Source organism: Mesoplodon mirus, assembly GCF_964341445.2.
Source record: "Mesoplodon mirus genome assembly, chromosome: 3".
NCBI lineage: Eukaryota > Metazoa > Chordata > Mammalia > Artiodactyla > Ziphiidae > Mesoplodon > Mesoplodon mirus.
In genome coordinates this window covers 9,243,155-9,258,584 of record NC_138978.1, presented here as the reverse complement: position 1 = coordinate 9,258,584, position 15,430 = coordinate 9,243,155, and the positions used below count along the sequence as shown (strand labels likewise).

Genomic DNA, 15,430 nt, shown 5'->3' with positions numbered 1-15,430 from the left:
CCACACTTGTCCATTCCTCCCCCAGCTCCATCCACGCCTGATCTGGGGAAGGAAGCTAAATCATTCTAGTGAGAAACCAGGAACCGGAAAACTTGCAATTTAAGCTTAAGGCAGCTCAAAGTCACCCAGCGGCAATGGCAGCTTGAGGACCAACACCCCATCCCATCTCTCAATCCCTCTACTCCTAAGTGCCTGCAGGCACCCCTGCCGGTGCCCCCATCTCCAAGAGTCCCAGAGAGCTTGGCTGGCTTGCCAGGAAAAGAGCCCAGAGGGCAGGCATGGGGGGAGGGGCAGCCTCCCCTCAGTCGCGGTCCAGGCGTCTGGGACCCCTACCTTGTTATCTCCCACAGACCACTGGCCGTAGTGCTCCATCTCTTCCACCAGCTCATCACAGGCCGTCTCCGTGAAGATGGGGAACCAGTAGACGTCTGGGCAAGGCTGAGGAGGGCGGGGACTCGGTCACGGGGTCCAGAGTGGCGTCACCACATTCTCCCTCTGCCCCCATGACCCTCTGCAGAACCCACCGCAGGCAAGGCCCATCATGTGGTCTATGCCCGGTCCCACACACTCCAGTCTGTGAGCCCTCCGTGTCCCCACGAGTGTCCCCAGGGAGCAGGGGCTCAGTGAGCTGCTGAAGGGAGAAGGAAGCAGAGCTCAGAGCTGGCCCTTCTCAGCCAAGAGCGGCCAGGGCCAGGGCCAGGAAAGGGACATGCGTATCCCCAGTGCCCCCAGGAAGCAGAGGCCCGCAGGCTCCAGGAGAAGCAGAGAAGCATTTGTTTCTCATCCTAGGCCCACGGTCCACAGTTGAGACCACATTTGGGGATATTTTCTTCTTTCTTGTTCAGGCCAGGGAGGAAGCGTCAGGCACCCCCAGGCCCCTGCAGACTCCAGTTGGAAAGTGCCAGCAAGAGGAGGGGGCCCATCCCACTGTCCATTCCCTCAGCCCAAGCAGTGCCAGAGGATACAAAGGTGCCTTCTCCCCGCCCAGGTCGGCTGGCTTTGTTCCCACCCCTGCAGCAGGTGCCGGATGTGAATCCAGCAGCTGTGTTCCCAAACGGCCTCCAGTCCTTACCATCTCCACCATCTTCCCTGCCAGGGCCTTGGTGTAGTTCTCGTGGATGTACTTCTCCTTCCAGTCCTGTGGGGAGTGGGAGAGGTGGGGATCTCGGGCCTGCCTGGGCCAGCTGGGGCTTACCCCTTGTTCCACCGCATGCGCTGCTCCAAGATGGAGTTCTGCCCCGCGAGCCCCCTGGGGGGTGGGGGGGGCGGGGGAGCCGGTATGTGCCTATGCCACTGGGTCATGTGAGCTGATGGGCCCACAAGTGTGCCTGCAGGAGGGGGTGTCTGCATGTGCGTGTACACGTGTGTGCATGTGTGTACAGGTCTGCCTGCAGGTATGTACATGTGCCCACATCAGCCACAAGCTTGCAACGTCTAGGGATGCTCTCACAACTTTCTCTTCCTCTGATCATCACAACACCCTCAGAGGTGAGACAGGCTGGGATAGTACACCCATTTTAGAGCTAAGATAACTGAGGCCCCAAAGGTGGAGAGGCTCAACTAAGTCACAGCTGATGGACCACAAACCTCGGCCTCTGTCTCCTGGTCCCTCCTCCACCAGACGGCGCTGCCTCTGGAGATATTCTCCTCTCCCCACTGAAATCCTGCCCAACAAGCCCCCTGGGGCAGAGGGAGGCGGGGGGTGGGGGGTGGGTGTGGCTTGGGGTCCCAGCCAAGGTCAGGCTGTGAGAGGGAGGCTTCTCAGGCCACAGGATCCCTGGGGTCTCCTCCGCTCCCACCCCTGCCCACCCACGAAGGGCCTCACCTCGGGGTTGCTGAACACCTCCCAGAGGTCGTTATGGAGGTGGGTGGTTTGGTAGCTGTCCAGGGACAGCAGATGGCCGAAGGCGTGCCGGTTGGTCAGGAACAGGAACACATCCTGGAGAGAACGGGCCGGATGGAAGAGACCCTCCCCCTCCCCTGCACGCCCCGAGGGGTGAGGTGAGGGGCACGACTGCAGCCTCCTCTGCCCACCGAATTCGAATTCACCTCATCTCCCCAGTGCCTGGATGAGGCCTGACACTGGGGATGCAATCAAGGAAGACTTCCTGGAGGACTGAACAGGAATGAAAGAATGAATGTGCAAAAGAAAAGGATGGTGTTCTGATCCTGGAGTTAGTTGTGGGCACAGGGGAAACATTACCCTGCCGTCATAGTTTTTAAAATAACCACAAAATAATATTGGGTGGGGCACGGGGATAGGGTAAGGGCATCTCGGGCACATCACTTGGAGTGAAGGTGGAAAGTTTTAGGTAGAAAGCATCCTTTAGGCTCTGTCGAAAATGTAAATAAAAGTGGTGGTGTGAAAACAGGTGGTGTGAAAAAAATGATCCTGCAGATCCCGAGGACCAGCCCTCATGCCCGGAGCCCCAAGTGCCCCCACCAGGGCCTGGCAGCCTTGAAGCAGCCCTGCTGGGACCTCAGAAGCTGCAGGGCCTATGGTGACAAGGTGGCCCATCTTCTCTGTCAACAGGGCCTCTTCTGACTGCCCAGCCCAGGCTAACCTGCTGCCGGATATTGGCACAGAAGGCCATGTCCGGGTCCAGCTTGCTGTGGTGGAATAGGTCCATCTCCTGCAGCTCAGCCCGCAGGGCACTGCCCTTGATCAGGTAGATGTTTGAGATGTAGGGCACGTTCCAGACGCCGCTAAGGGAAAGAAAGGAAGATGGAGGGGGCCACAGGCGATGGCGAGGGGTCATAGTCTGGGGGTCAGGGGGAGGGGGAAAAGGGAAGTCACAGGCTGGGAGGGCACGATGGTGGTGATTTGATTCCCCTACCCTGGGCGCATGGGCCCAGGATAACTATCAGGAAGTCCTTCTGTGTGTCTGACCACAGTCTTCCCTTCTTCAGTTAAACAGGAATTTGAGAGCAACAGGACAGGAATACCGGGGAGGGCAGTGCTGTGAGGCTAAGAGGAAAACAGATGAGGGGGCCCCCCATCCTGCAGGCACTCACACACGCCGCCCCTGCACAATGTCCACGTAGTCCTCGGAGCGGGCGTAGTAGCCATCTGCACTCAGTGTCCCCCAGAAGTTCGACCACAGCCTCCCGTGGCGGGTCATCAACGGGGCAATGACATTCCTGGGGAAGGAAGCACCTCAGAGGGAGTCCCTCTGCCACGGGGAGGTTGGGGCAGACCCAGGTATGGGGAAGGGGAGGGAGGGTGCCTTCACCCTGCAAGCACCTCCCTAGGGTAGGGCCTGGAGCCGGGTCTGGCCCATCTGGTGCCAGCTCCCTCCCACAGGGCAGTCAGGAAAGGCTGGGGTGGGGGTTGGGGGGATGGCAGTCGGGAGGTGAGGCTGGGGCTTGTGGCCGGGAGGTGGGGAACGTCCTAGACCAAGGTAGCCAGGCTGGGAAAAGCCTGGGGTCATAGGTGAGGCCAAGGCGGGGGGAGGAGGAGAAAGGCAGGGGAGGGGCTCCCACCCCAGGCCCAGGCCCAGGCCCAGGGGCATCATGAGCCCTGGCTCCGAGGGCCTGCTTTTCCAGCAGGCACAGCCCACCCAAGCCTCACTTGTTCTGCTCGATTAGCAGCTGCAGGGTTTTGGGCTCGGTCAGGGCCACATCGGCATCCACGCTGAAGTAGTAGGTGCAGCCACGGTCCTGCCGGCACAAGTCCCTGCAGGGAGGGGGACACGGGGTCAGCGGGGACAGGGCTCTGGCGCCAGCCTCCCCACCCAGGATCCCAGAGCTACCCCCAGGCTGCAGTCCCCAACCATTGCCCATATCTGCGATCACCACATACCAGCCAAGGGTCTTTAGGGAGCTCAGGCCGGCCCTGCTGCAGGCTGGGACCAGCCACCTCCAGGTCCCTCCCAACTCCGAGACCCAACCCCTGGGCTACAGAGCTGTCAAGACAAGTCCCAGAGCCTGGCAAGTGGTGTCTAGTGCCCTGAAAACCTTGCTACTGGCGAGAGCAGGCCCACAGACAGGTGCCTACACTGCCCGGGGCTATGGGTAAACTGTTTCTGCCTTTCTGGAGGATAGTTTGGCAACTTGTACCCAAAGCCTTAAAAATCTCATACTGGGGCTTCCCTGGTGGCGCAGTGGTTGAGAGTCCGCCTGCCGATGCAGGGGACATGGCTTCGTGCCCCGGTCCGGGAAGATCCCACATGCCGCGGAGCAGCTGGGCCCGTGAGCCATGGCCGCTGAGCTTGTGCGTCCGGAGCCTGTGCTCCGCAGCGGGAGAGGCCACAACAGTGAGAGGCCCACGTACCGCAAAAAAAAAAAAAAAATCTCATACTAAGTAAAGTAAGTCAGACAGAGAAAGACAAATGTGATATCACTTATGCATGGATTCTAAAAAAATAATACAACCAACTTATTTACAAAACAGAAGTAGACTCACAGACATAGAAAACAAACCTATGGTTACCAAAGGGGAAAGGGGAGGGGGAGAGATAGATTAGGAGTATGGGATTAACAGATACAAACCACTACATATAAAATAAACAACAAGGATTTACTCTCCAGCACAGAGAACGATATTCGATATCTCATAATAACCTATAATGGAAAAGAATCTGAAGCTGTACTCCTGAAATTAACACAATATTGTAAGTCAACAATAGTTACATTAAAAAAAAAAAATCTATGTTCTTTTTGTTTATCTGGTGCCGGGCTCAGCAAACTACGGGCCACAGTCCAAATCTAGCCCACTGCCTGGTTAGCTCATGAGCTAAGAATGGTTTGTTGTGTTTTTTTAATTTATTTTATTGAAGTATAGTTGATTTACAATGTTGTGTTAATTTCTGCTATACAGCAAAGTGATTCAGTTATATATATATATATATACACACACACACTCATTCTTTTTCATATTCCTTTCCATTATGATTTATCACAGGATACTGAATATAGTTCCCTGTGCTCTGCAGTAGGACCTTGTTGTTTATCCATCTTATAGATAATAGCGTGCATCTGCTAATCCCAAACTCCCAATCCATCCCTCCCCACCCCATCCCACAAGTCTGTAAGAACAGTTTTACATTTTTAAATGGTTGGGGAAAACAAAAATCAAAAGAAGTCACGTGGGCTTCCCTGGTGGCACAGTGGTTGAGAGTCCGCCTGCCGATACAGGCGACACGGGTTCGTGCCCCAGTCCGGGAAGATCCCACATGCCGCGGAGCGGCTGGGCCCGCGAGCCATGGCCGCTGAGCCTGCGCGTCCGGAGCCTGTGCTCCGCGACAGGAGAGGCCGCAGCAGTGATAGGCCCGCGTACCACAAAAAAAAAAAAAAAAAAAATGCTATTGGAGCACTGCCACGCTCATTCGTGCTCCAATAGCTGGGCTGAGTGGTCACGGCCCAGCCCACAAAGCCAATTTACACAGATTTACTAGCTAGTCCTTTATAAAAAATTTGCCAGTCTCGGATCTGGACTTTCTAATTCTTTTATAGTCAACACAAATTACTTGTTTGTTTTAATGATAAAGGAAAAAAATCAGAGATTGTTTCTCTAATTGTCAGCATTTATCTACTCTGGCCCTCCAGTCCTTCCTCTTTCTCTCCATTTGCTTCCTGAATCCAATTGACAGTGCTCAGCCCCTCCCAGGAGCACCGAGGTTGGCTCAACTACTTCCCCATTTGAGAGATGGGAACACTGAGGCCCAGAGAGGGGCAGGACTTGCTGGAGACCACACAGCCTTCTGAACCTGTCTCCCCGCCTGGTGCTCCTGATACTGCAGCCCCTCTGCCACGACCCCCAACTCACACGCCCATGTTCCTGGCGTCCGCGTTCGCCACCCGCACCTCGGGGCCCAGCAGTTTCACAGACTGGTACTCGCTGCCATGCTCTGCCAGGAACTGCTCCACCTGAGTCTTATGTTGCTGCTCCTGGGGGTGAGGGGATGGAGGGTGAGGATGAGGCTTCACCCCAGGGACCACAGCACCTTCTGCTACTGCAGGCTGCTCTCCGTCATTCCTGGAGCATCCCTGGCCATCTGCTTTCCTATCCCCAGAACTCTGCCCATGCAGAGCCTGGACCTTCTGCCTGGAGTGCCCTTCCTGGCCATCCTTTGACCATCCTCCTCTGACCAGGCCAGGCCCACAGGCCTCTTAAGAGCCTCTGTCACCAGGACAGTGCCCCTCACCCCACAAGCCACACATCCATAGTCGCTGATTCTTGCTGGTTCAGGGTGTGGCCCAGGGGTCTGCTTTGCTATAAAACGCTCCAGGCGATCTTCAAAGTGCATTCTGAAAAACAGTTTATACCTGGAGCCCCTGCACCGGGAAGCAGAAAGAGCAGGGTGTTTAAAAACAAACCCAGGAGGGCTTCCCTGGTGGCGCAGTGGTTGAGAGTCCGCCTGCCGATGCAGGGGACACGGGTTTGTGCCCCGGTCTGGGAAGATCCCACATGCCGCGGAGCGGCTGGGCTCGTGAGCCATGGCCGCTGAACCTGGGCGTCCGGAGCCTGTGCTCCGCAACGGGAGAGGCCACAACAGTGAGAGGCCCACGTACCACAAAAAAAAAAAAACAAAACCCAGGGTTCAGAGAGAAACCCAGCTCTGCTCTGATTAGCTGCATGAACTTGGACAAGTCACTTCACCCGTCTCAGCTTCAGTTTCCTCCTTTGTAAAATGGGAGGGCGATCATGCCTCCCACACCGGGTCACTGCAAAGACTCAACAAGGCAGAGCACAAAGTAGGTCCTCAAAGACTGCCTGGAACAGTTCTCTTTTTCTATACAAAGTCACAGTGCATGCGTGTGAGGTTTGATGTCTCCAGGGAAGCTGGGAACCTCCCAAGGGCAGGGCCTACACCCTCCTCCTGTTTCCAGGTGACACAGTTGAATGAATGTTTGTGACCCACGCAGAGCTGAGCTGAGTGGGGGACCACAGGTCCCTGGGGGTGGGGTGCAGACAGTCAGGGCCGAGAGGTCTCGGAAAGGGGTGACCCTAGACAGGGCAGCTGAGAAGACTCTAGGGAAGGCAAGGAGCCTTAACAGCAGGTGGAATTTGGAGAGCGTATCTGGCTTCTCTCAGCAAAAGCTGAGAGGTGGGACTTTATCTGGCTGGGAAGGAGAGGCAGGCAAGGGAGGGAGCTAGCCCTGCGAGCCACAGAGTAGCAGGCCTCCAGGCCCTCCCCGATTCCTCAGAAGGTACTCAAAGAATGAAGACCAATTTGACCATCACCAGGTCAAATCAGGAAAGACTGCCTGGACCAGGAAGGGAAACAATGACAATGACATCAGCTGAGAGCACCTACTGTGCAACTTCTTTAGCCCTTGCAGCAACTCTACGTGGCCCGCACTAACACTATCCCTATCTACTAGACCTAAGAGATGAGAAAACTGAAGCCCAGAGAGGTTGGATAACATGCCCAAGGTCACACAGCTAATATAAGCAGTGATGTTGGGGTTCAAACCCGGCCAGTCCGACTCCAGAGTCAACCCAGCGAGTGGGGATACAGCCCACTGCCCACTTCCGTTTGGCCCAGACAACCCTGGTTCAGTCACTTCCTCAGAGGTGTCAGGGCGTCTTGTGAGGCTGAGCCCTTGACCCAAGCCACACGGCGACCCCACCAAGTGCCTGCTACTCACATGGTTGTGAATGAAAAGCCGCAGCCGTTTCCGGGGGTAGTGGAGGCGCAGGAGCCGCTGGAAGAACAGGGACAGGAACGGCGTGGGCTGTTCGATGAACACGCCGACTAGGACCGTGGGCAGTGCTTCATCCTGCATGGGGAGAAGGTGGCACAGGAGTCCGGCGATGTCCAGCCATTGCGCCACCGCTGAGCCCCGAGGATGGCCTGAGGGATCTGGAGCCACAGGCAGACGCTTGCGGACTTAGCAGGAAAGGGGCCTGGGCCGGGGTGCTCCGAGCAGGATGTGCAGATGGCAGAGGCAGGGACTGGCAGGGAAGCAGCAGGAGGCTGTCCCTGCCGGGGACGAGAGCAGCGTGAACCCAGACTTGGAGAGAGGACGGGTTGATGGCACGCCGTCGGGAGAGCTTGGCTGGCATGGGGTCTGAGGTGGGCCTTAAATGAGGAGTAAGTTTCGTGGGATGGGGAGAAGGCTGCAGGAGCACCCGAAGGACCAGGCAGAAGACACCGGAACATAGGCATCTGGGGGAAGCTGGAGCGTGTAGTCTGAGAAGGTTTCCAGGAGGAGGTGTGTAGGTGAGGGGGAGGAGGATGGAACCCCAGACAGGGAGGTGACCCCTTTACCCCCCACCAAAGACAACAGAGCCTCCAGAATCCACCATCCTCCCCTCCCCGAGGGACGGAACCCTGGGGTCCAGCAGCCTCACCCCGATGCCCTTGAGGCTGCGCAGGCCCTCATCACACACAGCACATCCCGTCTCAAAGGTCCAGAAGCGTGGGATGTAGTTGCCCAGGTAGTTCAGCTGCAGCTGTGGGGAGACGAGGGGGCTGAGAGGAAACAGGCTCAGCCCCCCCAGCACCCCCCCAACCAACAAGTCACATCTCCCTGGGCCCCCTGTGGGCCTGCACCCCAGCCTCCCCTAAGGGGACAGGAATGTGGCTTTATTTGGGGTGGGACTTGGAGAGCATGTATGTCCCCCTGGAGATCACCAAAGCTGCTCTGAGGGGGAGGGCCGTGGGGGGACTCAGCACTCTGGTGCTTCTTCATCTTTGGATCTCCTGGGAGCTTGTAAAATGCAGATTCCTGAGCCCCACCCCTGCAGACATTCCAAATGAGCAGCTCTTGGGTGGCATCAGGAAATCTGCATTTGAACACCCTCTCCTTCCCCTCCGCCCACGTGATTCTGACGAGGGTGGTCAAGGACCACACTCCAAGAAATGTGCTGTGATCCAGGGGCCCGTTCCCCAGGGGCAAGTTGGGTCTGGCCTGCTCCCCGGCCCCTTCTGTAGCTCTGGGAGCACAGGGAACAGTCTGTCCTGTTCAGGGCTGGCGAGGCCTCAGGCCCTGCTACAAACATTCAGTCGACGTTTGTTGAATGTAGAAACAAGCCTGCCCGGGAGTGGCAGAGTACAGATGACTCAGGGCCGCCCAGTCTGGGCCTGGATAGGGACAGGAGCCTCCTTTGTGGTCCAGCAGAGATGGACAGGGCATCACCAACCACCACAGTAAGGAGAGAAGGAACCACATTGAACTCAGATGTGAGGTCGGAGGCAATGCGTGGGTCCCAGGTGGGTGGCCCTGACCCCAAGGGGAAGCTGTGGTGTCACAGTGGGGGCACAGTTGGGATTCTGGACCCCCATCCCACTCTCCCCCGGGAGCTGGGGCCCCTCCTTACCTTGGTAGGCCCATTACCATGAATCAGGACTGGGAGGGTGTCGTAAGCCAGGTTCCTTGCTCTCACTTGGCCCATTTCAAACTTGAGCACCACCTCATCTGGGGGGCAGAAAGCAGAGACCTGTCCAGCATCAGGCGCACAGGCCAAGCTCCAGGGCTGACAGGATGGGCTAGAATCCAAAGTCTCCCCCAGTGAGGCCCTGGGCTAGTCACTTCACCTCTCTGAGCCTCAGTTTCCTCATCTGTAAAATGGGGGTTAGAGTGGGAGGATTCCGTGTCCTGCGAGTACTTAGCACAACGCCTGGCACGTGGTAAGCGTGGAATCCATGGCAACCCCTACTGTTTGTTGTGATTACTTATTAGAGCCAGAAGCAGAGGATGGGAGCAAGCAAAGACCTGAAACATCCCAGCTCCAGGTGCAGTTCAACCAGCAGGGAGGCCTGGGTCAGGCAGGGACAGATCCTGTCCCGGTGGAGAAAGCCCCTGCAGTAGGGTCCCAATACCCAAGCTCTGACCTGGTCAGTCTGCACGTAACGCAGCGGGTAGGACGCTGCCTTGCCTGACGGTTATAAAAGGCAGAAGGGCCTTTTCCCAGAGGCCTGAGAAGATGCCGGGCTGGGAGGCCTTTTGTGGTGAGTGATCATGTGATGGGAGCCCCTCTGTGCAAGCTCCTGATCCACCTAAGAGGTGTCTGGACCCAGCTTCTAAACCTAGGTTCACAAACTCCCAGAACCCACAGGCCAAAGCGTGCAGTGCTTCTGCACCTCCCTGGGAGGGGAGCCGGAGCTCTCCTCAGATTCTCAAAGGGGTCCATTTACCCCATTAAATCACCAATCAATGATCTGGTCCAAATTCTCTTTTCTAAGCATGGGAAAACTGAGGCCTGAGGGGCGTGTGTGTGTGTCTTGCCTGAGGTCACCCAGCAAGATAGTGGCAAAGCAATGTCATCACCAGCCACCGACAGGACCAGGCCAAGAGCATATGTGGTTTCAAGGGCCAAGTGGCCTCTCTGCTTCCGAAGTCATCCATCAACTCCCTGCCCCCAGCCCAGGAAGTCTTCACCTGGGAGGTGGGAGGGCAGGGGAAGGAGGTGAAGCAGGCTCTCACCTCTAAAGACCAGTTATGCAGGGCAGGGATCAGGTACCCGCCGAGTGCATCACCCAGCTCCTCCCAGGCTGAGCCTCGGTGTCCGGCAGGCTCTCTGGAATGACCTCTTAGCCCTCCTTTCTCCACCCCTAGGGAGACACAGCTCTGCCCCCAGAGGACATCCAGGTGGTCTCTGGGGACCTGGGGATGAGGTGGGCGACGTCCCACCACAACAACCCGAGAGGAACCTCCTCGGCTCAGGCCCTGCCTGGAATCCTCATCTCCTCACCACTCCTCGCAGGATCCCCCTCCCTGTCGGGGCTGCTCACCCAAGGCTCCATCCAGATTCTGGAAGATACGGCAACGGTGGTCCAGGGTGATATTGATCCCCTCCTGCGGGAAAGAGGGCAGCGGACAAGGCTCCATCACCCAGTGTGGGGAATCTGTCCTCCCACTCCTGCCACTTCCTTTCCCCTCACCCACTTTGCCCTGTCACATCAGGGCAGCTGGGAGCCTTGGGAAGGCCAGCCAGTGGCCAAGCCCCTGGGGTCTGCTAGTCTAGTGGCTCTATTCACAGAGAACCAGGGACTCTCAGAACTGGAAGGAATCTAAGGAAACAGCTGGTTCAATGACAACAACCACCATAGTAATAACAAATGCTTGTTTAGCACTTTACTGTGTGCCAATCACATCCTAAGTGTTGTATGTACATTAATGTAATCCACACAACAGCCTTATAGACTTAAAAACAAGGCACACGGACTTCCCTGGTGGCACAGTGGTTAAGAATCCGGCTGCCAATGCAGGGAACACGGGTTCGAGCCCTGCTCCGGGAAGATCCCACATGCCGCGGAGCAACGAAGCCCGTGCGCCACAACTACTGAGCCTGCGCTCTAGAGCCCACGAGCCACAACTACTGAGCCCGCGTGCCACAACTACTGGAGCCCGTGTGCCTAGAGCCCGTGCTCCACAATAAGAGAAGCCACGGCAGTGAGAAGCCCGCGCACTGCAACGAAGAGTAGCCCCCGCTCGCCGCAACTAGAGAAAGCCCGTGTGCAGCAGCGAAGACCCAACACAGCCAAGTAAGTAAGTAAATAAATAAATAAATAAATAAATAAAAACAAACAAGGCACAGAGAGGTTGGATAACTTGCTCAAGGTCATACACTTAGTAATTGGCTAAGCTGGCATCTGAGCCTGGTAGCCTGGTCCTGAGGTCCACGTTCACTGCATAATGCTGCCTCTTCGAGATCTGACTGTGTCTCATGGAGCTCTAGGCCAGGCCAAGTGACACTCTAGGCTCAGCCTTCATCCCACAGAGAACAGCTCCACTGTTTTGTTTTAGACCATGGGCTTCTGCTAGCAATGTAACTGGAGGCAAAGGGGAAGGAGGAGGAAGGACTGGGCTAACTAAAGATCAAGTTCATAGTTTCCACTGCACAAGTCCAATTGCTTCATTATTTCATGGATAACAAAAATCAAGGCCCAGAGAGGGAAAGTGAGTTACCCTACATCATGCAGCACAGAATAAACAGGGGCTGGGGGGGGGTAAGCAGGGAAGAATCCAGGAATACTGACCCCCCTCAAGGGCTCCCTAAATTTCCTGCCTGCCCAGAGGACACTGGTTGGCTTTGGGGCTACACTGGCCCAGTTCTACTGCTTCCATTCCCCTCAATGATCTCTGCTTTTTCTTTTTTGGCCTTGCCATGTGGCTTGAGGGATCTTAGTTCCCCAACCAGGGATTGAACCCGCACCCTCAGCAATGAAAGCGCCCAGTCCTAACCACTGGGCCACCAGGGAATTCCCCAATGATCCTTGCCTTGAGACAGGCTGAGAGGCCTAGCTTCTGGGGCCCAGGTCCAGCCAAGATCACATCAGCCCCCTAGAAACCCTCCAGGTAGGGTTGGGCAGGGGCAGCTCAGCCTGTCAGTTCCTTTCATGACCATCCTCACCACCTGACCTGAGGCTGTAAATTCCTTGTGTCCCCAGCTTGAAGGTCCACGAGGGCAGACACCCCAACTGTCTTGTTCATTGCCATATCCCTGCCCTACACCTGACAGTGTCTCTCACACACCACAGGCACTCAATAAATACCTGCTGAATAAATGAGTGAATCGAAGAATAGATAAATGGAGTGTCAATGCCCAACCCAGGGGGTCAGGCCTGGGGGGCAGGGGCTGCTCCTAGTGCAGCCTGGTCTGGGGGAATCCAGCGTCAAGATCCCACAGTCCCACCCACTGCCTCTTACCCTCTTCTCCGGGTCCAAGAAGATCTTGGTGTAAAAGAGCTGGTCACTGTCACTGTCCTGACCCTCCCACTCAGCCACCAGTTTGCTGAGGTTGGGGGCATAACCGATGAAGCCTGGGGGTGGGGGACATACAGACACAGACACTTAGCTTCCGGCCTCTAAGCCAGGGGCCTCTTCCCAGCCTCCCCTCTCATCCACCTCCCACTTCCTTACCCATAAGCCCTGCCTCCTCTCAGAAGCCCTCCTGGATTGAGAAGAGGTGATATCTATAGGTTGGAAACAGCCTGCCAGTTAATGCCACTTGGTGACAAGTTTCCACTGAGCCCAGAGAGAAAAATCAGTGCTGTCCATTAAGCTGCACCAGCTCAGGTCCTGGGCACCACACAGGTGGTAAATAAATGAATTAGACCAGAAGCCCAGGAGAGCAGGGCTGGTGGGGCACAGGCTTGGAGCCCCTTTTCTACAGCTATCTGAGAAACCTGACCCAGAGAAGGGTAGAGGCTGAGCCAAGGTCACACAGTACAGGAGGGCTTAGAGGGTAAGGGCCACACAGCCCCCAGGCTACAGTGCAGACTGGTGAGAAGGGAAGAGAAAAAGGAGAAGGTGGGCAGCCAGGGAGGGCCCTGCCCTAGGGGACACCTCTACCCCTGGGCCAGGGCCAGGCCATCTGGACTCTGCTAACTCTCTTGGCCAATGGGGAAACGTGGTCCCTGGGGGCGGATCGCCCTTCCGTGGCTGGACAGAGGAATACAGAATAAAATATGGATTTTATTCCCCGTGCAGTAGGAAGTCACTGAGTGATGTGTGCAGACTCGCATCTGGCTGCTGGGTGGAGAATGGACTGGAAGGGGCGAGGGTGGAGGCTGGCAGAGCAGTTAGGAGACGACTGCCCATGCCAGGGGCCCCAGGAGGCAGCGGCAAGGGGCGTGGACATGAGAGGGCCGATTCCAGAGATCTTTTGACTTGGAAGTGCTGTGACCTGCTGATGGACTAAGGTGCGGGAAGGCAAGGGAGGAATCAGGGGTGACTCCCTGTTTTGCCCTGTGCAGATGGGGGGCTATTGAATGAGACAAGGAAGGTTGCAGAGAAGCTGATTTAAGGGTTAAAAAGTCAGGAGTTGGGGCTTCCCTGGTGGCGCAGTGGTTGAGAGTCCGCCTGCCGATGCAGGGGACACGGGTTCGTGCCCCGGTCCGGGATGATCCCACATGCTGTGGAGCAGCTGGGCCCGTGAGCCGTGGCCGCTGAGCTTGTGCGTCCGGAGCCTGTGCTCCGCAGCAGGAGAGGCCACAACAGTGAGAGGCCCGCGTACCGCCAAAAAAAAAAAAAAAAAAAAAAATCAGGAGTTCTACTGAGGACATTCTGCATTCAGGACCTGTGAGCCATCCGCATGGGATGTCAAGCCAGGGGGGGTCCGCACGCAGGCAGCAGATGGACCCCTCTGGAGCCTGCCCAGCCTGCCACACACTCCGCACCCGGACCCCTCACCTCCAGAGCCCAGGAACCTCTTGCCGTCAGATACCACCGGGTACTTGGCCTCCAGCCTGCGGTCCGGGTAGATGAGCTCCTCGGCAGAGAAGACCACCTGGCTCCTGGCCTGCCGGAACTTCTTCAGGAGCTCTCGGGGCCCCGAGGCAAACACCACGTCGTAGCTGTGGCCAGAGCCGGGAGAAGACAGGGCAGAGGTGAACAGGGAGGAGAAGGGGTGGGGGAGAGGGGGGCGGGGGAGAGGGAGGCAGGGGCTCAGGAGGGTGCAGGCAGGAGGAGACCAGGGATCAAGGCTCTCCCCCTCCTCCCACGCCAACCCCAGGCCACATCTGGGAAATGGATCTGCCCTGTTGCCTTTGCCCCTGCCCACCACGTTTCCACCCCCTTCCTGGGCAGAGACGTGGTCTCCATAATCTGTGCCCATCTCACACTCAAAGCATCGGTTACCAAACCTGGGCAGGTCCCCCCACCCATCTTTTCACCAAGAGTGGACATGGGTCTTTTCTGGGGTTCATAGACCCCTTAAAACTTCAGGCAACCTTAGCTAGAGTAACCCCCCTCATCCCTGATGTCCTGGCAGGACCTCATTCTAGAATATTCCTCTACCTCTCAGCTGCCTACCTGTCTGTGAAGAGAATGACCAGGTTCTCCTTGTCTGCGTGCTTCTCCAGGGCTTTCTTCAGTAGTCGAACCTTCAGCCCTCCACCTGCCGACATCTCCTTGCCCCCATGCCAGTCCTCCCCCAGCCCCAGCGCCTGCAGAGAAAGGCCCCTTAACATGAGCTTCTGGTAAACAAAAATCTGGCCAGCTCAATTTCCAACCCCACCTGGGCAGTGCACATCTTTGCTTCTGGCTGTGGCCAGCACCTCCTCCCCTCCCCATGGGAAACCATTCTAAGACATATGTGTGGCTGAGCAGGTGCCTGGTGTGGTCATGTGACCATGGCTGGCCAATCAGAGTGTCCCATCTCTCCCAGAGCCATAAGTTTGAGCATGTAACCCAAGTAGGGCCTATAAGTCTTCCCTGGGACTGTTCTGTTAAAAGTAAGAAAAGGTTGTCTTGTTCTGCTGAGGTTGTGAAGCTGGGGCATGTGGGTCTATGGCTGGTGGTCATCCTGCCACCATGTAGAGAGAGCATGTCCGCAAATGAAAACAAACAGGGTCTAGAGATGGAAAGACGAGGCCCTTACCATGCTGCTTGAACTCCTAGATCCAGCTATGTCTGAAGCAACCCCCTGCCTCAAGCCCCATTTATGTAAACTAATACACTTTCTTTTTTTTTTTTTTTTTTTTTTGCGGTACGCAGGCCTCTCACTGCTGTGGCCTCTCCCGTTGCGGAGCACAGG

At 56.5% G+C, this 15,430-nt stretch overlaps 1 protein-coding gene across 1 annotated transcript in view; it reads right to left on the bottom strand.

The window, feature by feature from the left end:
• PLOD1 (procollagen-lysine,2-oxoglutarate 5-dioxygenase 1) overlaps window positions 1–15,430 on the bottom strand; it is a 28,440-nt gene that overhangs the window by 4,579 nt on the left and 8,431 nt on the right. Inside the window, exons 3-16 of the mRNA XM_082613281.1 lie at window positions 14,707–14,840; window positions 14,086–14,249; window positions 12,601–12,713; window positions 10,683–10,746; window positions 9,269–9,366; window positions 8,300–8,401; window positions 7,594–7,725; window positions 5,768–5,889; window positions 3,572–3,676; window positions 3,016–3,141; window positions 2,565–2,706; window positions 1,826–1,939; window positions 1,073–1,138; window positions 334–438 (exon numbers count right to left, since the gene is read on the bottom strand). Of these exons, the coding sequence (XP_082469407.1) occupies window positions 334–438; window positions 1,073–1,138; window positions 1,826–1,939; window positions 2,565–2,706; window positions 3,016–3,141; window positions 3,572–3,676; window positions 5,768–5,889; window positions 7,594–7,725; window positions 8,300–8,401; window positions 9,269–9,366; window positions 10,683–10,746; window positions 12,601–12,713; window positions 14,086–14,249; window positions 14,707–14,840 (1,587 nt within the window). The remainder of the gene's footprint in view (window positions 1–333; window positions 439–1,072; window positions 1,139–1,825; window positions 1,940–2,564; window positions 2,707–3,015; window positions 3,142–3,571; window positions 3,677–5,767; window positions 5,890–7,593; window positions 7,726–8,299; window positions 8,402–9,268; window positions 9,367–10,682; window positions 10,747–12,600; window positions 12,714–14,085; window positions 14,250–14,706; window positions 14,841–15,430) is intronic.